The sequence below is a fragment of the Desarmillaria tabescens genome (assembly GCF_030435595.1).
Source record: "Desarmillaria tabescens strain CCBAS 213 chromosome Unknown EV420scaffold_8, whole genome shotgun sequence".
Lineage (NCBI taxonomy): Eukaryota > Fungi > Basidiomycota > Agaricomycetes > Agaricales > Physalacriaceae > Desarmillaria > Desarmillaria tabescens.
Window position 1 is genome coordinate 981,856 of NW_026848307.1, and position 27,950 is coordinate 1,009,805.

Sequence of the window (27,950 nt, forward strand, 5' to 3'; positions counted from 1 at the left end):
AGTGGAAGGCACGAGTCCTAAGGATCGACGCCAACTATCGATACGACGTGGCCCAAGGCCTTGCCAGTAAGACCTCCCCGAACCAAGGCGGTTCCGGTCGAGGCAATCAAAACCAATCGAAGGGAAGTGGATCTAGTGGCGATAAGAAGGACGCCACTGGAACCACATATGGTGGCGCGGGTCAGCCGATGGAGATCGACAAGCTTCGATCCGACAAGCGGTGCTTCAAGTGTGGGAACACCGGGTGGAGCCCGAAGCATAAATGCCCCGACAACAAGTCGAAGTGGCTCCCCATCAAACTCCCACCTCGCAAAAAGCCCAACGTCCAACGCCTGCGTCAATTACTCGAGGAAGCCGAGAAAGAAGAGAACGGGAAGGAAACGAAGATTGAGGAGGTCAAGGAGGAGAAGTCGTCAAAAGACGAGCCGGTGTCGAAGTAAGCGATTCGACGGCGTCGGCAAAGGACTTAGTTTCTAAGGGTGCGCACTCATGTAATTCTAGTCGGACTTATACTACGTATGTAGGTACTCCATTTGAACAATATACCAATATTTTTGCCGCGTTACCTGTGGAAGAAACTAAGGATGAAGAATCGCAAAACGCTGATGGTGTAGGAGGGGATTCCCGCCGCCCTACGCAGTCAGCGATGGGCAATGAACCCCTAGGGGCCGGTCCACCTCTGACACCCCCGCCTGACCGAACGGGGAAAGCTCTGGAGTACCCAGCGAGCGCCTCAGGTCAGGACAAGATGGATGCCAGACGTGGTAGTCGTCGCCCCGGCAGGGAGAATCGGCCGACGACTCTGACGACAGGGCCTTCCTGTCCATATGTAGGCCAGGTTGTTCCTCTCATCAGTGGCAGAAAAGCAGCTGAGGCCAGGACTCAAGGGGACCACCTACATTTAGTAGTGGACTCATCCGCAAACGATGCCGACCCCCTTGACGAGCCAATATGTGTGCGTCTGCCTCGAGTTTCCAAGAGTACCGCCGGTGTTAGGAATGAGGTTAAGTACGGAATCACCGTGGAGGTTACAACGCCGCGCGCAAACGCCCTTGGCCAGGGCCGAACACAGGGCAGCGAGCCCTCCTCCACCAACTCATCGGAAGGTGACCAAGTGCCGCCGAGGGGCCCTATCGACCGGCCCGGTGACCAAATGCCACTCATGAGTACGAAATCCCACGTTTCGGTGGAAGAAGTCGAGGATGAGGAAGCCCATCTACGGTCCGACATTCCCGTCTGCCTGCCACGAGGGAAGTCTCCTGTGACCCCTAACGTTACCCCACGAGTCGAGGAACAGAAGCCCATTCCAGACGCGTACTACGAGCCTTTCGGGCTGCGATGGACCCGAAGGGCCCTGCGACTCGCTACTAACGAGTCGGCCGCCTTCGCCACCCTTAACCGATGGGTGCACCCTCGACGCAAGGAAGAAGTAACGGTAGAGCTATGGGAGGCACTCCGAGAGCAGCCCGAGACGGCCGCAGAAGCCAGAAGTAAGTGGGAGTGGATGGAGGATCTCACGAAGCCACCCATGTACATACGAGGGAGAAAAGGACGCAATGTATCAATTACCGTACAATTGGAAACCCTAGACACCCGAGAGGTGCATGCGGTGAAGGCGCTAGTGGACAGTGGAGCCACCGGCAGTTCCATAGACCGTGCCTGGGCTCAGAAACACGCCCTCAACCTCAAAAAGGCGGCCCGGCCCATCCCGGTTTATAACGCTGATGGCACCCGAAACAAAGGTGGGGACATCACCGAGTATGCTGAGGTATGGCTACGCATCGGGGACCACGTGGAGCGGATCGAACTAGCCGTAGTAGATCTGGGCTCCACCCCCCTGTTCCTCGGACACGATTGGTTACAGAGGCATAACCCGCTGATCGACTGGGACACTGGGGCGGTCACCTTGGCCCGCTGCACGTGCCGAAAGATACCCTTCTACCTCCCTGATACGGACCCCTCGTCCTGATGGGATGAGTATGAGGAAGGGGACACGATTTTAGTGGTCGATTTTGAAGAAGCGTTCCATGTACGAGCAATGGGTACTAAAGCCAATGAGTTAGCTGCCCAGGCCAACGCTCGTAAGGGAACGAAGTCCTTTGAAGAGATAGTACCCACCGAGTACAGGGACTTCGAGGACGTATTCGCTAAGGAGAACTTTGATGAGTTACCCCCACGGAAACCGTGGGACCATGCCATCGAGTTAATCCCCAATGCCAATGCCAATCTAGACTGCAAAGTCTACCCTCTCAATCCCACTGAGCAGGAGGAGCTGGACAAGTTTTTGGATGAGAACTTGTCCACTGGGTGCATTCAGGCCTCCAAGTCCCCAATGGCCTCTCCGTTTTTCTTCGTCAAAAAGAAAGACGGCAAGCTCCGTCCGGTCCAGGACTATCGAAAACTCAATGAGATGACCATCAAAAATCGGTACCCGTTGCCACTTATCGGGGAACTCATGGACTGGCTGAAAAAGGCCAAGTATTTCACCAAGTTGGACATACGGTGGGGATATAACAATGTCCGAATAAAGCAAGGGGATGAGTGGAAGGCTGCTTTTTGAACCAATCGCGGTCTCTATGAACCCCTAGTGATGTTCTTTGGGCTCACGAACTCGCCGGCCACCTTCCAGTGGATGATGAACGACATTTTCAAGAATCTTATCACCGCTGGGGAGGTGTCCGTCTACCTTGACGACATCCTTATCGCATCATACGAGAGGTACTCCGGATTCTCCGTGAGCACAAGCTATTTCTCAAAGCGGAGAAATGCGAATTTGAAGTAGAAGAAACGGAGTACTTGGGCGTACTCATCAGCGAAGGAAGAATTCGCATGGACCCCGTCAAGATTGCCGGCCTGTTGGACTGGCCTGTTCCAACAAAGAAACAAGAGCTACAGTCCTTCTTAGGCTTTTGCAATTTTTACCGACGATTTATCCATGATTACAGCAAGCACGTCAGGCCCCTTACGGCCCTTACGGGAAAAGTGGAGTGGAAATGGGGAGAAGCTCAGCAACAGGCATTCAAGAGGATCAAGGAATTATTCCGTGAGGATGTGGTTCTAGCCATCCCGCTCGATGACAGAAAGTTCCGAGTAGAGGCCGACTCTAGTGAGGGAGCAATTGGTGTGGTACTATCCCAATGGCAGGAGCAGAAGTGGAGGCCGGTGGCCTTTCTCTCCAAGGCACTATCGGTTACGGAACGCAATTATGAGATCTATGACAAGGAGCTCCTCACTATCATGATTGCGTTAGAGGAATGGCGACAATACCTCATGGGTGCACGAGAGGATTTTGAAATCTGGACTGATCACTCCAACCTTCAATATTTCCGAAAGCCCCAGAAGCTCAATCGACAACAAGCCCGGTGGGTGACGGAGCTGGCCGAATACCAGTTCACGTTGCACCATAAGCCTGGGGCCCAGAATCGCAAGGCTGACTTATTGTCCCGATGAGCGGATCACGATCAGGGGAAGGACGACAACAGAGACGTGATCGTCCTGAAGCCTGCTCACTTTAGAGCCCTTATCATGCCCACCGTGGAGGAGCTACACGAAAAGATCAAGCTGGCCACTCATGACCCCTGTAAGTGGGACCGAGGCATCTCCGATTCCCTTAATCACGAAAAGGGGATCTCCCGAGTCCAGGATCTATTATGGTACGATGGGCGTATTTATATACCCCGAGACAAGCAGCTACGAGGCGAAATCATTGCCCTACGCCACGATCATGTAACGGCAGGACACCCAGGGATCGAGAAGACGAAAGAACTCATTTTACGGGACTACTGGTGGCCTCGGATGCGTTCAGAAGTGGAGGCCTACGTAAAAGGATGTGAAGTTTGCCAAAGGACCAAGGCGGATCGTCGTCCCAGGAAGGCCCCCCTTCACCCGAATGAAATCCCGGACCGACCATGGACGCACATCTTGGTCAATATGATTACCAAGCTTCTGGACTCGAGAGGGAATGACTCCATACTTGTCCTGGTCGACAGGTTCTCAAAGACCATCATACCCCTTGCATGCACTGAGGAACTCTCATCCCTAGGCTTCGCCAAGATCCTGCGAGATTACATCTACGTACCATACGGCGTGATGCCAGAAAAAGTCATCTCAGATAGGGGTGCCGTCTTTGTATTGAAATTCATGAAAGAGTTCTACGCCCTCCTCCAGGTGACCGGGAATCCCTCGACGGCTTACCACCCTCAGACCGATGGACAGACAGAAAGGGTCAACCAGGAGATCGAAAAGTATCTCAAAATGTTCGTCAGCTACCAACAAGACGATTGGAGCGAATGGCTACCACTCGCCGCGTTCACCCACAACAACCGTAAGCATTCCGCTACGGGCTTTTCTCCATACAAAGTTGTCTTCGGGCGCGACGGGCAAGTTATTAAAACTGCTCAACACCCAAACATGGTACCAGCGGCGTCCAAATTGGTCGAAGGAATCCAGGAGGTGCAGGAGAAAGCAAAGGAATCGCTAGAACAAGCGGCTTTGTCGATGAAGAAAGCATATGACAAGCATAAAGGAAAGGCTTTGGAGTACCAAGTCGGCGACAGGGTATGGCTAGACTCTACCCATCTCAACCTCCCTTGCCCGACGAAGAAACTAGGGGATAGACGAGTAGGACCATTTGCTATCGTTGCCAAAAAGGGGGCTTCAGCCTACGAGCTGAAACTTCCCGCAAAATGGCGGATCCACAATCGATTCAATGAGTCCCTACTCACTCCATATCACATCCCTGAGTTTCCCGACCAGCCATGTCCTGAACGACTGCCTCCCGAGCTCATTGATGATGAGGAGGAGTACGAAATTGAGGAGATAGTAGGGGAGAGAGACCGCGCCGTCGGCCGCGGGCGAACCCGTCGTACCATCACCGAGTACTTGGTGAAATGGAGAGGATACCCAATAGAGGAGAATTCGTGGGTCAAGCGTTCCGACATGGCCAATGCCGAAGAGCTCGTCAACGACTATGAAGCACGAATTCGAAAAGTCGTGTGGACAGTAAACGAAAAGGGGAAAACAATCGGATTCGACGACAAAATACCTCGTAACTTGCCGGTCGAATACCATGATCCTGACACCCCATGTGTCACCGACATCCAAACGGTATACTCATCTGACTGTACGAACCCGAAACATTCCGACGCCCAACAAGACTCTTATCCCCCTTCCGAAATTATTGACAACATTGACCTTCCCGACGACTGCCCTGATGAGGAAGAAGAAGTTAATCTCCAAAACCTCGAGCGTATACGGGAAAATTGGGACACAGACTCCGATGAGGATGAGGACACAGACTCCGATACCTGGTCCTTCTACTCACAGTCACGACAATCAACCTCAAGTGACGGAGAGAACTCAAACAACTCATTCAGGACAAACGAGTCTTAGGGAGGGGGTAATGTTATGGATTATTCATTTTCTTTTTCTTTTTCTTACTCAGCATGATTACACAAGAATGATCATCACGGACTGTTTCTCACAGTACTATTATTAGCACACCCATTTGTATTTAAGTAGAGCCTCAGCTGGTCTAAACCTCAGCTTCGGCTAAGGTTTAATCTACCTAACATCGAACTCCGTCCTTTGTGACTATCTGTCCCATCGACTTTCATCACCTTTGACTTGCTAGAGCGTCGTCTACCGAAGTGCGAGTAGCGACCCTAGTACGATCTAAGTCGATAGAGTTAGTGGCTAACAATGGTGGGATTCATGAACGGCGCAAACCATGGTCCAGAGTCTAGGGCTTCTGTTTCGGTGGAGAGATTAGCTGCATTTGGCTCTAGACTGTGCACACCATATACACTGAGTGGCGATTGCTGCTGTAGGGTATCTGGAGGTATGGCAAATGTAGGTGCGTCACAGAGATTTGTGATGGTTGTAGCATCGTCAGGGTCAAACGAAGGCAGAGTCTTGTATTGCCAATAGAGGCCAAACAGGTTTGGTTCTGTTTCAATGCCTGGCAGCGATTCGGGTGTAGAAGCATGAGAGGTTGACTGAGAGTGAGTAGCTATCACTGCTGGAGCAGCTGGTAGAGGAGGGGCTGGTGGTCTGAGTGCAGCATACTGTTGTAAGAGAGCAATACAAGCTGCAGGAAGGTAATCTTGAAAATGACAGGGAATCATGCGGTTTCGCTGGCCTCGTTCCAAGTATTCGGGTTGCGCAGGTTCTTCTTCTGGTTCAGGCAGTGGTGGATGCATGTCATGGTCTTCTATTTCGATGTCGTCATCTATTACAGCTGTATTACTCTGTAAGAACACGGAAAATTAATATCTAACAAGAAAAAAGGGTAGAACAATGCTCACAGTCATAGGAATATCGTCTCCTCGGGTTGATGAGCTCGGTTTTTTACCCTTCTTTGACCGTAGAGCCAAGCCCTGAAGCCCTTGTCCACTGCTAGTCGACCATTTCTTCACTACCCCAATCTCTCCCAGCCTCGCTGCAATACTCCGGTTTCTTGATGCATGCCTCGTACATCTTGACTTGTGTCCATTGATGATGTGTGCTTTATTGGCCATTGACTTTCCACATGAATTGCACACGTAGGATACCATGATGTTGATGGCAAAGATCAGGAGAACCCAGAAAAGAGGGTGTCGCCAAGGCTGCATGACCTGCAATGCAGTATGGTGAGCCACATTTTACGGGAATAGTAGTTTTAAGCTAAAACATACCTGCTATAAAGTGCTGCCCCACGAAAACGTGCTACAGTGCACGTCAACAGTAACAACGATGAGTGCACAAGGTGCAAGCGGGAGAGTCATGCTGTGACTACTGGCCGGTCACTGTGACAGCTGTGACTGATGCGACTGATGCATCACAAAGTCACATTCAATAATCTTTCTTCCTTTCCCCCATTGCTGCTATGCCTGTGGTTCCTGCCTCCTCCCGCTCCAAGCCCTCCAGCAAGGCTATCAAGCCCTCCAGCAAGGCTGACAAACCATTGAACAAGGCCACCAAACCATCGAGCAATGTTGTCAAGTCATCAACCAAGGACATCAAGCCATCGAGCAAGACAGCGCAGGCGAAATCAGCTCAAAGCAAGGGACCAGTCCATGCAGTGCCAAAACCACAAGCCCAGCAGGGAGCGGCAGTACCTCTTCAACGAGTATTGGCACCTAAGGATACCAACAAATCACTCGGACGATGGTTTCCAATGCCTCAGACATCTGACGCTATCGAACCTGAAGACCTGGAGGATCATGCACAAGAAGTATCTGAGAATGAAGGTCAAGACTTCGAGGAGGGTGACGAGAGTGCGAATGAGCTAGGATTCGGGAGTGAGGATGATGTTGGAGATGAGAGCAAGAGTGAGAATGAAGGAGAGGGTGGTAATGATGATGAGGATGGCAACAAAGTTGGACAGAAGTGCCGCAAGAAGAACCAAGTGGGCCCTAGGAAGAAGAGGTATCGCCATGGATACTCCAAGAGGTACATGCATTTTACAGGATATATGTGCATATATCACACTAATTCTTTGCCTCTCAGACAGAATTGGGTCCTCAATATGTGTCACACAATTGGCAAGCTTATTCCTCGCACCATATCACTATTCACTCCAGTAGACGATATTATGTGGGCAGGTGCCAAGCACTCCAATAAGGCTATCGTGTGTGTACTTGTTTCTTCTCCGCTAATCATCACTGACAAAGTCTTAGACTGAAAATAGATATTAAGGACCTTCCGTACACTACTCCGAACGAGAAGTCATTCAGTATTCTCACTGAAATCTTAGAGCATGGCATGACGATCTGGGAGGCCCTAGGATGCTTTCCTAAGACTGAGATTGGAATGACCGCAATGATCAAAGAGGTAAGTCCTATGGGCTTTTTCATTGAATATTACTTCTGTCTCTCCCCTAGTTTCATCTTGGCATAAAGGAATCTCGGGGCACCGACACCAACAAGGTTCAGTACAACATTCTGACACTCTGCCTCGAAGACCTGGTCAACAACGCTCTCACACTTCCAAAACCAGCGCATAAGACAGGACAAGGCTTTAACCATATAGATACAGGGCACCTTCTCTGTCCCCAAATCTATCTCGAGAAATTTAACAAAAGGTATGTTTCTTATTCTGTTCAGACAAATGCTTACTTGATTGAATACAGTGACCGTTTTCTTTACGACCTAGCAAATGGAAAGGTCAAAGTTACCGCCTCTGAATGGCCCTCTTTTCTGTATGACCAGGCTCTGTACGACCCGGAGGATGAGGAAAAGAGGCTGATGAGAGGATTCCTCCTTTTGCATGTATGTCATTTTCTTCTGTTATCTTGTCTGACTGCCAACCTTCCACCACAGGTATATCTACACATCTTTTGCAGCAACGGCGACCCAACAAAGTGAGATGGCCCCAAGTGAGGCAGTATTTCCAAGATCAATGGCCTATCCACAGTCACGGGTAGGCAAATTGCCTATGTGGCCTGTCAAGTGAGTTCATTTTCCTACCACCAACCAGCACTGATGAATTGACATAGGGCCACTATGCCTTATCTTCCAAGGATGGATGGACTGAACAAGACGGTGCATTCGACCTTCCTGTTTTCTACAATAGTATCGTCGATTTGTTTGAGAGTCACCCTGATGATGAGTGGGCGCTCGAGACTCTCACTTGGTGGAATGAGTATGTACTGCATGCTCTCTTTGTTGTTCGCAAGTTTACATTATCTAGGCAAGTGTTTGGGGACCCTAACGGATGTACAGACACGGACAAATCAGAGGACATCCACCCTCCCGAGAGCACAGTTGTGAGGATGGCTGCTCGTCGAGAGGCTCGTGCTAAAGCCTGGGTCAATGCTGCCACTGCTGCTGCCATTGAAGATGCTACCCTTGAATACGATGATGATAATGCCATGGAAACCAACTAGACACTGATGCTAAGGCACTTAGACTTGTACGTTTTTTTCACTCATTGCTGTAGTCTATTTCTGATTGACATCTTAAAGTTTATTTTGCTGCATATCCTCAAGCCCCGTTTTGACTGCATTCAATCGCTTGCTCATTGTACCTGTATTGCTCTTTGTATTGCTTCACATTACTGTACTGAATATTGTCTCACTGTAGTTCATAATGTATTTGCTTGGCCTGTCTATGACCATGATTGAATTGAGAGTACTGAAGAACCTCTTCTTGGCAAGTGTTCATAAGAGAAGACCATCTGTCGCAATACATTTGTAAACTGCTTGAACATTGATCAATGGATATTACCTCAAGTCCCCTGCAGGTCAGGCTATAAGGCTATGCTGTTGTTCATTGGGTTTATAAGTGATAATATTGCGGCATATATAATGGTTATAAAAAATCGCAGTTATGTGGGATAGCTGTATAACCTAAGTCATCGTTGGCTGCGTTTATAATGGTATCCCTTGATTATTTGCCTTTCCGAAGAGTATTCCTGGTATATATGTGTTAGTATATGATGCGCTTTTTCTGTGGTGCAGTCTTTGTCTATTGCCATCATGGTATTTGTTATCTTGTCAATGGTATTTCTCTTTGATGGCATTTTCTCTAATTCTGTCAACATCACCCACAGCATTTACTAGTTAATTGCTGCCACTTCTTACATGGCTTGCTGGTATTCCCAGTTATACCAGATTCTATTTCTTCTCATACATTGAGACCCTTTCTGGCTTACAGCCAACACTTTCTAGTACTTGTTCATTAAGGGTACTACTTCACACAGGTGGCTGCATCTCTAGCCCTAACCACATGATTATATCTGTACTACTGTAGGACAATAGCATGGATAATATCCATGATCATAAATGGACCAATAACCCACTCAAACCTGATCCTTTTGAGTTCACTCAAGGTAATAACCATGAGTTTCCATGGTTAATTGTCCTACCAACTTTTGCACACTGTTCAAAAATGATACAATTTACAGATTATCCAAATACAGCTCTAAAAAGGGAGTTCTATATTCACAAATTAGCTACAGCATCAGCATCATCAATGGCAGTATCAGCTGCTGTTTCATCCTCTTCCTCTAATGCTGCAGCCTCATCCACATTCCATGCCAGTCGTCTGCTTTCCACCCAAGGCTGACTCCACATTAACTTGAAAGAATCTCCCAATGCATGGTAAGTCTCTGCCTTCTGCTAATTGGTCTGATCCACCGAGACTCCTGCATTCAATGCATAGGGACTCCCATTGTTTTGCATGGTATTCCAGAGATATCAGTGATCAATCTATCTCAGCCTTCACTGTAGCCACCTGTTTGTGCCCATATTCTACATGTGCCCAGCTCTTCAATCATTCAACATGAACTGAGAAACTGACATATCAGCATATACATCTGTGGCAGTCACCAAAAAACAACATACTACCTTTCATCTCCTTCTTGTCTGCCTTATTGAATGTGCCTTCCATGATCCATACACTGCTGTGATGTACCGGTCTTTTGGTCCAAAATTCTGTGCAAAAAAACCAGTACAGTTTTTATACAAGTCTTTAGTCTAAGATTTTTTGACCCCAAATGCATTAACAAAAAGAGCTAATTTTTGTATCAGTCTTTTTATAAATCTTTTAAAATGGTTTTATACTCCCAAAGACCTATATAAATACATCTAGGCTTTGTCTCAATCTTTTGGTTGGTTTTTCGCTGCAAAAAGACACCAGATCTTTCAGACTGATCTTTGGTTAGATCTTAGATTTGATCTTTGGTAAGGAAACACGTGTGAAAAAACCCTGATCTTATGACAGGTCTTTGGACTGGTCTTTGGATCAGTTTTTGGATGTGGTCTTTCGGTTCCAACATGTGGACCAAAAAACAAAGGAAAGACCACCCATTTTTGGTTTGGTCTTTCTGTCCAAAAGACCAGGTGAGTCACAAAGTGATCAACAGTGACTGGGAGGCGGGGAGAGTGTCTGGAATCAAGAGCGCCTCACCTGTGACTCGAGGGCATGTCACTGAGTGACTTGAAGGTGCATCACTTTGTGACTCACCTGGTCTTTTGGACAGAAAGACCAAACCAAAAATTGGTGGTCTTTCCTTTGTTTTTTGGTCCACATGTTGGAACCGAAAGACTGCATCCAAAAACTGATCCAAAGACCAGTCCAAAGACCTGTCATAAGATCAGGGTTTTTTCACATGTGTTTCCTTACCAAAGATCAAATCTAAGATCTAACCAAAAACTAGTCCGAAAGATCTGGTGTCTTTTTGCAGCGAAAAACCAACCAAAAGATTAAGACAAAGCCTAGATGTATTTATATAGGTCTTTGGGAGTATAAAACCATTTTAAAAGATTCATAAAAAGACTGATACAAAAATTAGCTCTTTTTGTTAATGCATTCGAGACCAAAAAATCTTAGACTAAAGACTTGTATAAAAACTGTACTGGTTTTTTTGCACAGAATTTTGGACCAAAAGACTGGTACATCACAGCAGTGATATCCATGAAACTGTTCGATAATCTTCAGCTGTGCCCATGACTTGCTGTGGCAGTGTCTTCCTTTTCTTTCAATGTTGTTCAGACTCCTTGTTGTTGTCAATGCTGAAAACCACCCCCTTCATATTTGTCACATCAGCTGTTCTAAGCACTTTCAATGTCTTCTCCCAATCACCCATTCCCCATAGTTTCAGCAATACAGCATGAGCAGCATTGTACTTCACCATGGCCATGTCCAATTGATGCTGCAGACGTTCCATAAAACTCACTGCACTGGTCATATGAACCTGACCACACATGTTGGCATCATGATATGCCCACAAAGCCCACTGAGATCATGTGATTTCTCTTATTGTATTGAGTGCATTGAGGCACTGAGCCTCCTGTAACTGCTTCTCTATTGAATCCACACCTGCCTTGCATCCCTCTGACCATTGCAGCAGTGTCAATGCAGACAGCATCCACAGCTGTTCATGTTCAATATCCAATAAATCCTTGACACATATGGGTGCCTCCTTGATCAACGGCACAATGCAAGGCATGTATGCAGCCTGCATCTCCCTGAACTGCACTAATTGTCTTCTCAGTGTTGTCTGATGGTGTTGTAAATTTTGATAGTCAGAAACTGATAATGGATCCTCAGCAGTATCCTTATAATCCTGTAACAGCTGTCATCTTATCACAGACTAAATCAGTTACCTGCAGCCAGACAGTAACAAGCACACTCACTGTGATTCTTCAATCAGCAGGCCTATGCCTACTGCTGCACCTGGTCCACATGTGTGTAGAGCCACAGCTCCCTTTGCTGCTGCCTGATGATCCTTTTCCTTCAGCCACAGTTTTACAACTGCCTCCAAGACATTTGAAACAAATTGTAAACTTCAACTATAGCCAAGTTGGTGCCAAACATATGTTTGACCTCCCAAAAATAAGGATTCTGCACCTCTGAATTTTGTTTCCATGCTACCACCTGTTTTAACCACTCCTGCATATAGTTATAGTCTGATGGTAAAGCCTCCATGAATAGAGTATACATCTCTGCTTGATGAGCAGCCTGCCTGATAGTGACTGCCAATCTCTCATGCAAAAGCATGCCTAGGAAAACATAATCATAAGCACCATGCCTCCAAACCAAATGCAAACTTCACTCACCTAACCATACAGTTTTCCTCCAGTTATGACTGCTGAACTGGTCATCTATAGTATTGTGTCCTGCTCCTGGCCCTATCTCCTTTATGGATGTTGGGATTTACAACTTCAAGCTTGTACTAGAAGATTCCCGAAGCTTCGGCTTACTCATTTGTCACAATACTTGGATATATTTAGTACTTTAGGTAGAATATTCTAGATATTTTTCGTAGTATATAAAGAGCTCATTAGGAGCTCTAGTAGCTAACAATTAGGTATTATTCCTACTGCAAGCCTCCCACTGCAATAATTCCAACAATGGAAGAAGCACACAGATTAATATCATCCCAAGTATGTTCAATTCCCTCTCCATCAGTCTGGCCAACTCCTGGTTTTAAATTCATTGAGAATTGGCACTGACATGCATACTTGTGCCCTTTGTAGTGCAGCTTTGGCACCCTGAAATCAAGTACCAGGTTCAGCCTTATCTGTGCTTTGGCAGACATCTTCTTCATCCAATCATGAAGGTTCTTCTTTCACTGACAGGCGATATCATATGAAAAAAAAACCTCTGGGCACTCATCATAGCATTTCAGAGCTGAACCAGTGATGTAATCTATATTACAATACCTGGTGTTATAGTCAGTGCCACATTGATATCTTTCCAAGAAACTCATACCTTTCTCCTATCTATAGATCTCCAACAGCCAAAGGGAGAACCATTTCATGTCACGCACACACACATATGCCAATGCCTGTCACATGTAGACCTTTGTTATTCTTGCTTTCTGCATGTGCTAAAGTTTGGAAACCACTACAGCTACTGATCTAGCATCACAATCAGCTCCATTGCCAAGCATATCCAGGTTGGAGACTCACATCTTTTTGGGTCATGTATTTTTGCATGTGAGTCAAATATCCATCATGCTCCACAAAGTACACCTTGCCAGTGTGCAAACCAGGATCCTTGACATTGTCAGACTTATCCCAGCTACACATTCTGAAATTTGCATCAAGAGCTACTACCAATTGCTCAATATACCTGCTTCTGATGATGAGATCTGTCTCCCAAGTACACAAAGAATTGCTATGAACTTTTTCTCCTGTGAGGCATTTTTCCATCCATCTGGAAAATTCACTCCTGGATGAGGACAAGCAAGACATCAGATAGCAAGAGCATCCAGTCCCATCATTTTGATTCCATCGCAGATGTGCCCACATCCAGCATGCTTCATCAGCTGCAGATGATAATATTGCCAGCTCATGCAGAAGAAGAAACAATATTGTGTCTATGTTATTTGTCAGATTCATATTGCCAGCTATTCATGGCAAAGATGCACCTTGGGTAGTGTTATCTCTGTATTATCTGTGGCATGGCACAGACTGCAATAGTATTCATAAGCCAATATCTTTTCAGCAAGTGTTTGCATATGAAAATGTTTCAACAAGGCTAACAAAGCACACATCTGTGGTCTGTGCACTGTCACCAGATACCAGAGAAACTGCAAGCATTGGACTCAAAAAGGAGTATGGAATTCACATCCACAGAAGTTGACTGCCACTTTATGGATGCCATTCAGATGTAAGACAGTGAAATCTTCAGATGCCTATTAGGGGTTGATGCAGGTCATCAGTGTGACCCAGCTGTATGCATAATCCCAGCTTTTTGAGGCTCTTCTTCTTGAAGTACTATCCAGTCCAATGCTACATCAAAAAGTTAATTCAACTTGACCTCGAAAAGCAATAACCATACCTTGATGCAGTGCAACAGCATACACTGGTGACATGCGACACAACACCTCACACATTCCAGTAAGCCTGGTCTGCAGACTCAGGATCAGGATCAGTTTCATTTTACCACAGTTAACCTCAGCCCAGTTTTAGTCTCAGCCTTGCCCAGTATCAGTCATTGTTTTGCTGCTGATACACTAGCCATGTGTTCACACCTTGATTTTGCGATTTTGTAGTAATACTAATGTATATCTATCCCAGACTAGTCATAACTAGAAGACTATAGCAGAGGCTTCAAGCTGATAGTCAGGCCAGGAAGCTACTAGTCAAGCCAAGACTGCCTAAGACGGGTCGACTAGTCATGTGGCAGTCTCTAATGGGACTTAGAGATGAACTAGCAAAAGAAGCAAAGCAGCCTAGATCTGACCTAGTGCAATTGAGATCTATTATGATTGGCACTAGTATAGCAGGGCTCCACCTTTGATCATGATCAAACAGCTGCTACAGGCATGAACTGCTGGACTCAGGAGCTTATTCTATGACACTAGTGGAGCACTGTTGGGCTGAGGGATGCAGAAGCAGGACCACTTGTGGAGTTCCTGGGCTCACTAGTAAGCAAGAAACTACCTCTAGACTGCCTTATTGCATGATTATTCACCATTTACTCATGACTAGCCAAGAAATTCTTATCAATAATACCCCTTTATCCAGTTTATTTATACTTCAATTGTACCTTACTAGTCAGCATATAAGTAGTAGAGTAGGTGCATGTGCAGGCAGGCAAGCCATCCCCATGATTGTGATCTACTAGTCAGTAACTAGTGCCCCAATTAAAGGCTTTTATGCTTAACCTCAACAAAGCGGTGACTAGTCGCTGAGTTATCCCATAGTATTGAGTGAATAGAAGTGTGTTAGAGTCCACTGTTGCATCCTGCATAGGCCCAGAGTGTTTCAAAGTTAGTTTAAGCAAGTTCTCAAAGTTTAAAGTATTATTCTTAGGCCCAGAGTGCCACTAGTCAGCTGAGAGAGCAACTAGTCAAGTGTCTATCACTTGTAGGAAGCAGTATAGAGCCAAGAGAGCCACTAGTTTCAAAGCAGTTTCAGTCAGAGCGAGTGCAGTAGCTCCAAACAAGTCACTATTTCATTCAATTGTGTCTTAACAACCTCACTAGTGCGAGTAGTACTTTTGTATAGCTCACTAGTAACAAATAAACGTCTCTATCACAACTTCCCTTGATTATTGAAGTCTGTAGAGTGCTTCTATTGTACTCGAAACATCCTAAGCTCAATATATTTGGTGATTTGTGTAGAGTAGTAGGAGGTTTTGGTGTTGTGGTGCTCATATCCATTCATCAGCCTTTTGTCACTTGTCATTATTGAGCACATCACCGCCACTAGCTTTCTCTTCATATTTCTGCCAGCCAGTCTCTCTTCATTTTACTGCCAGTTTCTTGACTACAGTCTTCATCTATTGCCATCATGGTATTTGTTATCTTGCTGGTATTTCCCTTTGATGGCATTTTCTCTAATTCCACCAACATTGCCAATGGCATTTACTAGTTAATTGCCACCACTTCATTCACAGTTTGCCAGTATTCCCAGTTATACTGGATTCTGTTCCTTCTTGTACATCAAGACCTTTCCCGGCTTACAGCCAACACTTTCTAGTACTTGTTCATTAAGGGTACTACTTCGCTGACTGAAAAGTCGCAGTGTATACTTGTGTTCTTGAGGAATTCATTGCACGGAGGTGCACTGAAACACTCACACAACAACTAAAGCCTTTATTGCTGCTACAAGCCATTTGCCATGAACTCTTCTAGAGTTTTGGTTTTTGCTATTGCCATGGAAGTTTAGGCTCATCAACGGTGTTGCGACTGCAGCCTATTTACGCATGAAATTTTGCAATCTAACGTGTTTTACACGCATACTGAGATATAGTGAGCAAGCGGACTAAAACTATGCATCAACACTAATGCTACACAGTGCAATGATATGGAATATAACTTATGGCATAAGAAGCAATGGGATTCTAAACAGGACTTAGTCACAGCACTATACCTGACAGGCATGCATGATGAGAAGGCCAAACCCTATACCCAATGCCTTAGGCTCTAACTTACAAGCATGCTTGTAGGAGCTAGATAAAACCTTGAAGATTGCAGTGACACTGAGAATACATAGCGTGCTCACTAACTGTGACACGTCATACCTGAAAATTGGGGGAAATCCTTAAGCGAGATGACAGATATCACTGGCACAAACTTGGGCAATAGGCTTCGGCTGAAGTCTGCGAGCCCACATCCCATTGTTAGAAGACTCACTTGTTGCCATGTCTACAAGAAGCCTCTGTGAATCCAAGAAAGAAGTCTTGAACAACATATGCCAGGACTGATATTTCTGTGCACCTAGACCTGTTGGTCGCTAGAGAACAAGCCCGTGGGTGTCGGGAGAGCACCTCTTGGCATGCATTTAGTGAGCTCACTATAGAAATGAGACTAAAACTGGGAAGTCCGACCCAGATGCTCAGTAAGGTGGTGGTGGCAACATGCTATACATGTAGGAGTCTGGGTACTGCATGACGTTTGTAATTCTAATTCCCCTGTAGTATAAGTAGGCTGGTTACAGTAGGTAGAAGCCAAGTTTTGAGCCCCCGAGTTCCCATACACATGTTGAAGGTGGTACTGTAACAAAGGATCAGTTTGTGACTTCAAGCTTTGCATAGAGTTAGCGAGCTCACTCAGAGAAATATGAGATACCCTTGAGAAAAGACTTTTTGTGCACTTAGTTCCAAGAGAATAAGAATCAGTGAAGCTGTTCTGTTCCATTGAGTGTTGATAAGTCTGTTCGGAGTATGTTCTGAAGAGGAAAAGTGAGATCTGTTCTGTTCTGGTTCTGTTCAGTCTGTTCTGCATCAGTTCTGTTTCGAGTTTCCATTTTCTGAATCTGTTTCCAAGCACTTCTGAAGTGTTCTTGAGTCGAGATCATCTGTTGAAGTTAGTTGGAGAACCCCTACATACAGTTGTGTAGTGAGTGGGCTAAGTCAGTGCTTGCCTGTGATGTTCTTTTAGTGAGCTCACTGAAGTTTCGGCATGTATTGCCTCTGTTTCTGTTGGGATCAGTGTCCCTTGTGTATTATAACTCAAATCTGCCTTGAAGGTTGCGTTGTGCCAGTGAACGACCTTCCTGTAAAAGTTCCTAGACTTAGGGATTCATTAGAGAAAGCTTAGCTTCACTAAGAGCACTGAGAATAAGAGAAACTCTTCAAGATATTGAAGTATAGTCAGATCACATTAGAAATAATCGCTCCCTCTAGAATTTATGAGAGTGATTGTAGTTTGTGTAGTTGTGTGAGTGTGTGTGTGGGTTTTTGAGGTTCACCTTTTAGCCTGCTCACTATTCCACAGGTGCCCACAGCCAGCCTCTTCAATGGCTTTCACGGAGCCTTCGAGGTAATGGCACCAATATTTAAAAGCTTGAAAATAGCTAGAAGCTCTTTATCATGCATATTGTAGTTGAGTTTGGTGCCATGGAGACTGCAGGACAAGAAGGAGATTGGTTGAATCTTGCCGTCATCAAGGTAGATGAATAGGATGGTGGCAATAGCATAGTCAGAAGCATCAGTTTCCACAACAAATTAGCAGTTGGGAAGCCAGTGGGTAAGGATAGGTGCATGAGTGAAAGCCTGTTTTAACTTGTTGAAAGCGGATAGGTATTCATCATCAAATTTCCATGGAGTACCCTTGTGAGTGAGTCATGTTAAGGGCAGGATGATCTCACTGTACTTGTGAATGAAACAGCAGTAGAAATTAGTGAAGCCAAGGAAGGATTGAATATCCTTGACCTTCTGCAGGACTGGCCAGTCAGTAATAGCTTTGACCTTGTCTTTGAACATGTGTAAGCGTTTGGGTGAGAAGATATAACCAAGATATTTAAGGGAATCCTGATGAAATTTGCACTTTGAACCCTTGCAGTAGAGGCCATTGGCTTGGAATCTGCATAGGACTTCACATATGTGTTTTCAGTGTTCCTTGGGATTGTCAGAGTAGATAACAATGTCATTGAGGTATACGACAATGGATACATTGAGCATGTCAGAGAAGATGTTGTTGACAAAGTCATTGGTGAGTCCAAATGGCATGACACACTATTTGAAGAAACCATAGTGGATCTGAAAAGCAGTTTTCCATTCATCACCCTCAGCTATGCAGACAAGATGGTAGGCATGACAAAGGTCTAGCTTGGTGTAGAGACAAGCAGAATGCATGGAGTTGAGGAGGTTAGAAATAAGGGGCAGAGGGCAATAGTCTTTTTTAGAGATTTTATTAAGTCCACAATAATCTACAGAGTCTAAGTTCACCAGTCTTCTTCTTGACAAACAGTACCAGAGCTCCATGCAGAGAACAGGAAGGAGTGATAAAACCATTATGGACATTATCATCAATGAATTCACATAAGGCTTTTAGTTTGGATTTGGAAAGAGAATAGATGGGACTGAGCAGAGGAGTGGAGCCTTCCTCAATGTTGATCTTGAGGTTGTAAGGGTGATGCTCAGGGAGTTTTTCAGAAAGGGAATCACTGAATACATCAGCAAATTCATGGTACTCCAGTGAAATATCAGGTAAATCAGCAGAAGCCATAGAGATAGCCTTGCCACTAACACTAAGCATAAAAGGCTGCAAGGTGAACTGCTGAGCACCTTCTTCTGCACAAGCTCAGACATCCAGAGCAGCAGCATTGAGAGTTATAATCTCTAATGCACAATGACAGTCAATGCAACATTGTCCCAGTGTGGAGGATACAGAGTTGCTCTCTAGTTTTCTGATTCTGAAGAAACCAGTTCAATAGAGGTGGTGGACTTGGGAGTAGAATAAATGGTAGCAGCATAGCCCTTACTAAATGATGGGATGTCTACCCTAAAGAGGGGGATAGTCAATATGCTCAAGTCAACCATGAGTGGAGGCCATAGCTTTGCATTTGTTGCAGTCTTCAGTTTTGTGCTTACCTCCATGGAACATGCAGAGGTTGTTCTTCTGATAGCAGTTCTTTTCTTCTTGAGTAAGACAGCTATCCTTGCCTAGCTTGTCAGCATAGGGCTTGGGGTTGGAAGAGGAAGATGTGTTGTTGGAGGAAGATGAGGATAATCCTGCAGAGCCTGAATTAGAGGACTTTTGGCCCACAGAGTTAGAGTTGGAAGATGAAGAGTTAGAACCCTTTAACTTGTTGCTGTTGTTAGAGGAGGAGGGATTGCTGTGATTTTCTCAGGAGATTTCAGCCCTCTGAGTCCAGTAGTGAGTGTTGAGCTCCTGAGTGAGATTCTGCATATCACAGAGATTATCAGGTTTCCTGTGGTGAGCCATATCATCCTTGATGCATGAGCAAAGACCATGGTAGAAGGCATTATGGAGGGAGTTGTTGCCATAGCTGATAATGGCAGCATACTGATTGATTTTGACAATATACTTCATGATGCAGTCTCCATTGTGCATTTGAAGATTTTCGAGTTCATCTTCAGCATCACTGACAGTGTCAAAGGGGCTGAAGTTGGTTCAGAGTTCTGAAAGGAAGGCAGTATAGGAGTATACCCAAGCAGAGGGGTTGTGGTGATTAGGGTGGGAGATATCTGGTTCCAACCAGTATAACTACTGACCACTTTAATATGTAGACCACTCTGAGTAGGAACTAGATTGGACTCCTAACTAGTATATAAATCTTAGAATTACACTGTAGATACTCAGTTCAAATATCAACTTAGTTCAGCCCAATCTCTCTCTCTGACTCTAAGTCTAAACTCTTGCTCTCCTGTCTGTGGAACTCTGATCTGTGGGACTTATCTCTTATCTCACCTGTCACTCTGCAGACTTCCATCCATATTCATCTTAGAGCTTCAGCTCAGGGGTGATGTTGCTAATAGCTTCACTTATGCCTGACACATTCTGCAGCTTTCTGCTACATGCAATCTCTGCCATATTCCTATTGGCATGATCCTAACAGTATATTCAAACTCAAACCATTGAGTCAAAATTTTCTTCTAAAATCATGTCTTTTTCTTTTACCCTTCCTCCAGAGACCAGCTGCAACTCCATGGCCAACAACTGAACTTACACCATGGAAGGTATCTCTGCCTCTGCCTTAAAAGAGAGTCCTCTTTCCTTTGGATTAGATTCTGCTCCTTCCCAACACTTTCATAGGGAAACCTACCTGCACAGTGGTTTCACTGCTCACCAATCTGACACTAACAGATCACCTAACCCCTTCTTAGCCCAGCAATCAGAGTCCAATGTCTGGGACGAGTACTGAAACAATCCTCCATGGAATCCACCTATGTCCTTGTTCAATGACATCTCAAGTTGAGATGAGAAAGACAACCAAGGTTCAGAAGATGGGGACTTCACTCCTCATACCCCAATAAATGACTGAGGATGCCTGTCAGGCAATTCTAGCAGTGGCTCACCCAATCCTGGTGGCCCTGGTGGTTCCAGTGGTCCTGGGGGAGGACCTAACAACAATCCTGGTAACAATCCTAACCCCTTTAATAATGATGCCCAGATTCTCATTCAACTCATGAACATCCTCTGTGGCATCTCCAATGCTGTCAATGGCAACTATCAGCATGCTGTATGCACCAAGGTCAAGGAACCAGATACCTTCAATGGTTTGGACTCTTAAAAACTTAAAGCTTTCATTGTCTCCCTCCAGTTGAACTTCAATGATTGTCCTGACACATTCTGATCAGATATGGCAAAGGTCAACTATGCTATCTCCTTCCTCTCTGGTGTTGCTCTCAACTGGTTGGAACCAGATATCTCCCACCCTAATCACCACAACCCCTCTGCTTGGGTATACTCCTATACTGCCTTCCTTTCAGAACTCTGAACCAACTTCAGCCCCTTTGACACTGTCAGTGATGCTGAAGATGAACTCGAAAATCTTCAAATGCACAATGGAGACTGCATCATGAAGTATATTGTCAAAATCAATCAGTATGCTGCCATTATCAGCTATGGCAACAACTCCCTCCATAATGCCTTCTACCATGGTCTTTGCTCATGCATCAAGGATGATATGGCTCACCACAGGAAACCTGATAATCTCTGTGATATGCAGAATCTCACTCAGGAGCTCAACACTCACTACTGGACTCAGAGGGCTGAAATCTCCTGAGAAAATCACAGCAATCCCTCCTCCTCTAACAACAGCAACAAGTTAAAGGGTTCTAACTCTTCATCTTCCAACTCTAACTCTGTGGGCCAAAAGTCCTCTAATTCAGGCTCTGCAGGATTATCCTCATCTTCCTCCAACAACACATCTTCCTCTTCCAACCCCAAGCCCTATGCTGACAAGCTAGGCAAGGATAGCTGTCTTACTCAAGAAGAAAAGAACTGCTATCAGAAGAACAACCTCTGCATGTTCCATGGAGGTAAGCACAAAACTGAAGACTGCAACAAATGCAAAGCTATGGCCTCCACTCATGGTTGACTTGAGCATATTGACTATCCCCCTCTTTAGGGTAGACATCCCATCATTTAGTAAGGGCTATGCTGCTACCATTTATTCTACTCCCAAGTCCACCACCTCTATTGAACTGGTTTCTTCAGAATCAGAAAACTAGAGAGCAACTCTGTATCCTCCACACTGGGACAATGTTGCATTGACTGTCATTGTGCATTAGAGATTATAACTCTCAATGCTGCTGCTCTGGATGTCTGAGCTTGTGCAGAAGAAGGTGCTCAGCAGTTCACCTTGCAGCCTTTTATGCTTAGTGTTAGTGGCAAGGCTATCTCTATGGCTTCTGCTGATTTACCTGATATTTCACTGGAGTACCATGAATTTGCTGATGTATTCAGTGATTCCCTTTCTGAAAAACTCCCTGAGCATCACCCTTACAACCTCAAGATCAACATTGAGGAAGGCTCCACTCCTCTGCTCAGTCCCATCTATTCTCTTTCCAAATCCAAACTAAAAGCCTTATGTGAATTCATTGATGATAATGTCCATAATGGTTTTATCACTCCTTCCTGTTCTCTGCATGGAGCTCTGGTACTGTTTGTCAAGAAGAAGACTGGTGAACTTAGACTCTGTAGATTATTGTGGACTTAATAAAATCTCTAAAAAAGACTATTGCCCTCTGCCCCTTATTTCTAACCTCCTCAACTCCATGCATTCTGCTTGTCTCTACACCAAGCTAGACCTTTGTCATGCCTACCATCTTGTCTGCATAGCTGAGGGTGATGAATGGAAAACTGCTTTTCAGATCCACTATGGTTTCTTCAAATAGTGTGTCATGCCATTTGGACTCACCAATGACTTTGTCAACAACATCTTCTCTGACATGCTCAATGTATCCATTGTCGTATACCTCAATGACATTGTTATCTACTCTGACAATCTCAAGGAACACTGAAAACACATATGTGAAGTCCTATGCAGATTCCAAGCCAATGGCCTCTACTGCAAGGGTTCAAAGTGCAAATTTCATCAGGATTCCCTTAAATATCTTGGTTATATCTTCTCACCCAAACGCTTACACATGTTCAAAGACAAGGTCAAAGCTATTACTGACTGGCCAGTCCTGCAGAAGGTCAAGGATATTCAATCCTTCCTTGGCTTCACTAATTTCTACTGCTGTTTCATTCACAAGTACAGTGAGATCATCCTGCCCTTAACATGACTCACTCACAAGGGTACTCCATGGAAATTTGATGATGAATACCTGGTCGGTTGGGTATGCACTCAGTTCTTTAGCACCTTAATAACCAATGCAGAGCATAGGGATATGCGCCATTTACTTATACGTATGATGTGCATCTGGTCATGTAGGATACACAACAGTCAATGTAGTGCATGAGATCATCCTGACAGAAGGGGTGTGCAATAATGAGACATGATAGGCAAACATATTCCTCAAGTCACCTTCCGAGACGGGTTCCTGGATATAGTCGCCATGAGAAATCTTCTCATTTATGGTCATGCTCTGGCTCTCCATGAAGACTCAAATGTCATGGAGGTCAAGCTGGGTGTGGCTGCATACGGTGAATTGATGAAGTGGATGGATGGTAACCTGATTCTTGAGGATCTGATGGGCTCAACACATCAGTTCAGAGTCTGTGAGATGATTCGGAAAGGCCCTACTGGCTTATAAGGACGTTGTGAGGCAGAACAAGGAGACCTTCAACCAGGTCTCAAAGGCCTACAGAATGAATGAACAGCAATTACAAGGTGATGTTTGTCAGGCTTTTATGGAGGCATTCAGGGAAAACTTGGACCTGGATGTTGCTGATGCGATGGGAGATGAGATAACTGAGTGCCCACTCCTCCTCTGGTCCCCGGGGTTCGAGATTTGCTTGTGGAAGCATGAGTCGTGCTTATAGTTGGCCTAGGATGTTGCTCACATGGTCTTGCTAGATGTTCCTGAAGACACTGAGGTTGATTTGGGGAGAGAGAACCTTCCAGCTTTGCAAGAGGATCAGGAAGACTGGGGCAGGGACATACACGTGGACTATAACCCTGAAGAACTCTTTGAGGTCCATGGTTATTATGATTTCACCCTTATCTTATCTACTCATCATAATGCTGCTATGCTAAATGTCTGATGCTAATCGCACAGAGCTCTGCATATTAACACATGTGAGGACTCTTGTAGTATTATTAGAATACCCAAAAGTGTATATAAGTATCTCGACTGTAGGTCCTAAACCTCAGTCTCGAACTAAAGTTTATTCACCTGATAACTAGTCTGAAACTCACTCTCAAATACTAAGCATACATGCTTCCTGCACACAAACCTGCTTCAGTATTAGCACCTGACCAAAGTGCGAGTCATGCTGTACTGTTTGATCTTGTTTGTGTAATTGATCACTAACAATGGTAGGTCTCCAATTAAAGCTTGAGCTTTGAGTAGAGAGGATTGGTGGGCAGCACAGAAGCATAAGTTGGGTCAGATGCTAGCACCAGCTCCAGAACAGTGAAGAGGACCCACTCAGAACCCTTGAGATTTGTCAAAGGGTTGGTATGAGTTCCCCAGAGACTGTTTGCAGTGCCATGCCTGAAGGTACATAATTTGAAAGCACTACAGTAGCACTATCATGTGGTTGCAATGTATTTACCTCACTAATGTGATTTGAGTGGTCGTTCCCACACGAGACTGACAGCAAACATCAAGGAGAGGACATCAAAAGTGATTGTGTAAGTAAGGGACAAGATGATTGTAGTACTATGGTACAAGGTCACATGCAACTATTTTAGTGTGCTACCAAAATTCATCACATCTCCAGCATTGCTGCTCAATATTGGCCCTTTGGATATTGGGATCTAGCTGAAGAGCAGTAACAAGATTGATGGCAACAAGATGAGTCCCTGAGCAGATCATAGCTTCCAGAGTGTGTGCCTTGCAACCAAATGAGAAGAAGGTCACATTGTGCAGGCTCAGGCATTGAATGTGGGGAGGAGTTAGCACTACCAGCAGCTCTGAAAAAGGTAAATGCCCTTAATGTGATTGGCATCATCAATGGTCAAGTGGTGAGAGTAATAACTGACATCCAATCCTTCCTTGGCTTCACTAATTTCTACTGCTGTTTCATTCACAAGTACAGTGAGATCATCCTGCCCTTAACATGACTCACTCACAAGGTTTTTCAGTCATGGTAAAAGATGGTAAAAGAAGGGCAGGCTAGTCATTGGCCAATTGATGAGGTGAAGGGATATGGCCCAGTTCCTGATGTTCCAAAAGATAATATATCACAATGGAAAGCTGCTCATCTAAACAGCTCAGTTGATAGTCATTTAAGGATATGGTAGGGTTGTTCTGCCAATTTGCAGGCAGACTGAGCTTGAGATGAGTATGAGTATGAGGTGATGCAGCAGCCTGCAAGGCCTGGTCCACATGCTGGAGATTTAAGAGTGATTGTGGTTGCATGTGGTTGCATATTTCAGTGAGCAGTTCCATGGGTAGATCCTGATAAGAGTGATATGGACTGTTATTGGGCTGGGAGGAAGTGATGAGTTGAGTTTGAGGGCCATTGATAGCAAACAGCCAAGCCAGCAACTGGGAATAGATTTGAGATTCTCAGTGGGTTGCTAGATCTGTGACAGCCACCTGAAGATGGTAGTAGATGTGGGTGCCTGGAGAGGTTGGTTGGATTACACTAAGATGAGGTGTAGGATAGAGTCTTACCTCCTGTTCATGCGTGCATAAGCTCTGAGTCAGTCATAGTAGCCTCAAAGAAGGACACCAAGGAGTGTGGAAAATGAGAATCCCACTAACAATGGAAAGACTACTTTGAGCAAGGATTATGTCTGGGATCATGGGGGGAAGAACATGCTAATCCCTCCCATGCAACAGCAATGAATTCAAATAGTAAAAGCTGCAAAAGGTCCTGTATCCTCCCTATGAGAAAGTGATCATGAGGAATCACAAATATCTGACCTCTAAATTGTCATCATGCAGGGCAAAGACATGCATTGGTGGGTGCATAGTGCGTGAGGCACTAATAGAGAGGTTTAAGTGTACAGTAGTGAGGGAATACAAGTGATGACATGGTGTCTCACAGTCACTGTCAGGTTACAGTGACTGTAGAAATGAAAATAATTTTTCTGCTGAGTCTGGTTGACAACCGTCATGCAAAAGTCCAAAAGGTTCAAGAAGTGTTCAATTACATAGTAAGATAACATCATGTACAGTTATTTACCGGTCATTGCAACACCATGGTTCAATGAAACACTTAGCCTCTTGCTCTCCCTCCCTTCATCCTTCATCATTAATTTGTATTGCATTGCTGATGTGTATTGTATCTTCATGTTCTACAGTAATTCTTCATATGTGACATGGATAATATTCCGAGAAATTGAGGCTTCTGTTCTAAAAATATCTATTTTCTCATGAACTCAAAATCTGACCCAGAAATGTGTGTCCTCCATCTGAATGTAATCACCCACAAAGGCCTCAATAATGTTAATGACCTTCTGAAGAACCTGTATGACAAGTTTGAGACCAGGCGCCCATTATCTGAGGAGTCTAGGGCATAGATAAAAGTGTGGTTCTGCCAAGCTATTGCCTTTGATGGACAGTCTGACAGTCCAATGCGCCTATTATTGCCCCATTGCCTCCGAATTTTATTTCTCCTCTTGCTCAATTTTTTACTATGCCTGGACATGCTAAATCAAACTTGAAAAAGTGCCAGATTACTCGCAAATGCCATGACCAGCTAATGGAAAAGGCAGTCATTGCACACAAGAATGAGCTTGCCAAACTACCCGGTGCTCCTCAGAAAGATGCAAGAAAAATCTGCAAAGATTTCGAGGCTGTATATCAGAGGGAGACTGGAAAGGAGATCTCGCTTTCTTATAGCACTCGAGTGATTCCAAGTTGCTGACTAATGAGGTTTGGGTACATGGGCCGGACTGTTTCAATGACTCAAAATAGCCCAGAATACCCACGCCACAATAATGCTGTGAAAGCGGACTTGTACCTGCACCTTTGAGCATCTTTTTTTTACTGTATCTTATTGTTGCATAGTATTACACATTCTTACATTCAAACCTAGTCAAAATTCCCAACCAATTGGAACCTACAGTAAATATCCAATTTTGCTGTTTCATTGACCGGTAAATAACTGTATTTACATTTTTGAGGTGGCCGGGGATATGCCTGAGAACATGAGATTGGTGTATGTACATTTTGAAGTGACATGTTCAGGTCAAGGTGAGATCAACTGCTGCACACTGATGTTCTCCCCCACAGAAAATGGTCAGGTAATAGAACTTGCACCCATCACACATAGTCACTATGCACTGCAGAATTTTCAGGGTCATCCCATCAGGCAACAGAAGCACATGCTTGAGGTGTGCTAGTTCAGTAGCAGGTTGCTTCATATGTACACATCATTTGCCATAACACCAGGTTTGAATGACTGCGAGGTTATTTGCAAATGTTCCAGTGGGGATTCATGGAAAAATGACATACCAAAGCCTTCTTTTGGAGGTTCCTCTTTGAAGTCACTCGAAATCTCAATGACCTCATTGGAACTGGAATTTCCAGGGGAGAATTCTGAGGTGGGACCTATAAGTGGGAAAGGTGGAGAAAGATTAGGGTGAGGAGAGGGGGGAGGGTTGTCAACTTACATCGTAAGTCTGATGAGTGAGTAGGCATGGATTGCATATGAGTCACTGTCGACCTGGATGCAGTGAGTTGGAGTGATGCTAGATAATAATCTGAAGGAGTTCCATGGTTGCTTGGGGTATGATCTTGAATGTTCCCAAAGGATAATTGGTCATTGCCTGCGGAACATAGGATGAGGAAGGATGACCAGTCCTAAAGTGCTCACTCACACTCAGGCTGAAAATCCACTGATGATCAATGACTATCCTCCTGGTGCTCAGGGATATGGTCAGGGGATGCTGAATTGAGAGAAAATGGGGATAGCACAATTGTCCGAGGGGGTGGACAGTCTTCTGTGTCATCATTGAACAAGGGAGGCAGAGGCATGGTATTATGAAAAGTAATATACCATGAGCGGTGGCCTTAGAATGAGAAGATGCTTTGGATGACAACTGGGCTTTTTTAGTTGGGCAAGAGGCTGCAGGGCACAACATCTGCAGGTCCTTGGTTGTTTGCAAAGAGATGGACAATGGGTTCTGATGAACATGGTTAGCGCATGTAGGAAGAGAATTAATTGGATCATACACCACCAACAACAGCCTCTCT

At 45.0% G+C, this 27,950-nt stretch overlaps 5 protein-coding genes across 5 annotated transcripts; 2 read left to right on the forward strand and 3 right to left on the reverse strand.

Annotated features, from left to right (window-relative positions):
• Positions 1–5,687: 5,687 nt before the first annotated feature.
• On the reverse strand, positions 5,688–6,518 carry EV420DRAFT_1639257 (uncharacterized protein; the record flags this gene model as incomplete). The annotated part of the gene is made up of 2 exons (XM_060476949.1): positions 5,688–6,248; positions 6,306–6,518. 2 exons carry the CDS (start codon positions 6,516–6,518, stop codon positions 5,688–5,690), a joined length of 774 nt encoding a protein of 257 aa, XP_060334624.1.
• A 347-nt stretch (positions 6,519–6,865) lies between these two features.
• On the forward strand, positions 6,866–8,866 carry EV420DRAFT_1639258 (uncharacterized protein; the record flags this gene model as incomplete). Its single annotated transcript, XM_060476950.1, has 9 exons — positions 6,866–7,431; positions 7,489–7,611; positions 7,659–7,812; positions 7,863–8,062; positions 8,111–8,249; positions 8,301–8,341; positions 8,405–8,429; positions 8,477–8,622; positions 8,671–8,866. 9 exons carry the CDS (start codon positions 6,866–6,868, stop codon positions 8,864–8,866), a joined length of 1,590 nt encoding a protein of 529 aa, XP_060334625.1.
• A 4,380-nt stretch (positions 8,867–13,246) lies between these two features.
• On the reverse strand, positions 13,247–13,680 carry EV420DRAFT_1264702 (uncharacterized protein; the record flags this gene model as incomplete). Its single annotated transcript, XM_060467240.1, has 3 exons — positions 13,247–13,345; positions 13,397–13,498; positions 13,594–13,680. Coding segments are annotated over 3 exons (288 nt in total), but the record flags the coding sequence as incomplete, so codon positions are not given.
• Positions 13,681–26,385: 12,705 nt separating this feature from the next.
• On the forward strand, positions 26,386–26,674 carry EV420DRAFT_1523120 (uncharacterized protein; the record flags this gene model as incomplete). Its single annotated transcript, XM_060472277.1, has 1 exon — positions 26,386–26,674. The coding sequence occupies one exon, from the start codon at positions 26,389–26,391 to the stop codon at positions 26,617–26,619; it is 231 nt and encodes a 76-aa protein (XP_060334627.1). The 3' UTR covers positions 26,620–26,674.
• A 264-nt stretch (positions 26,675–26,938) lies between these two features.
• On the reverse strand, positions 26,939–27,731 carry EV420DRAFT_1476890 (uncharacterized protein; the record flags this gene model as incomplete). The annotated part of the gene is made up of 4 exons (XM_060469365.1): positions 26,939–27,093; positions 27,210–27,305; positions 27,368–27,523; positions 27,608–27,731. The coding sequence occupies 4 exons, from the start codon at positions 27,729–27,731 to the stop codon at positions 26,939–26,941; spliced, it is 531 nt and encodes a 176-aa protein (XP_060334628.1).
• Positions 27,732–27,950: the final 219 nt, after the last annotated feature.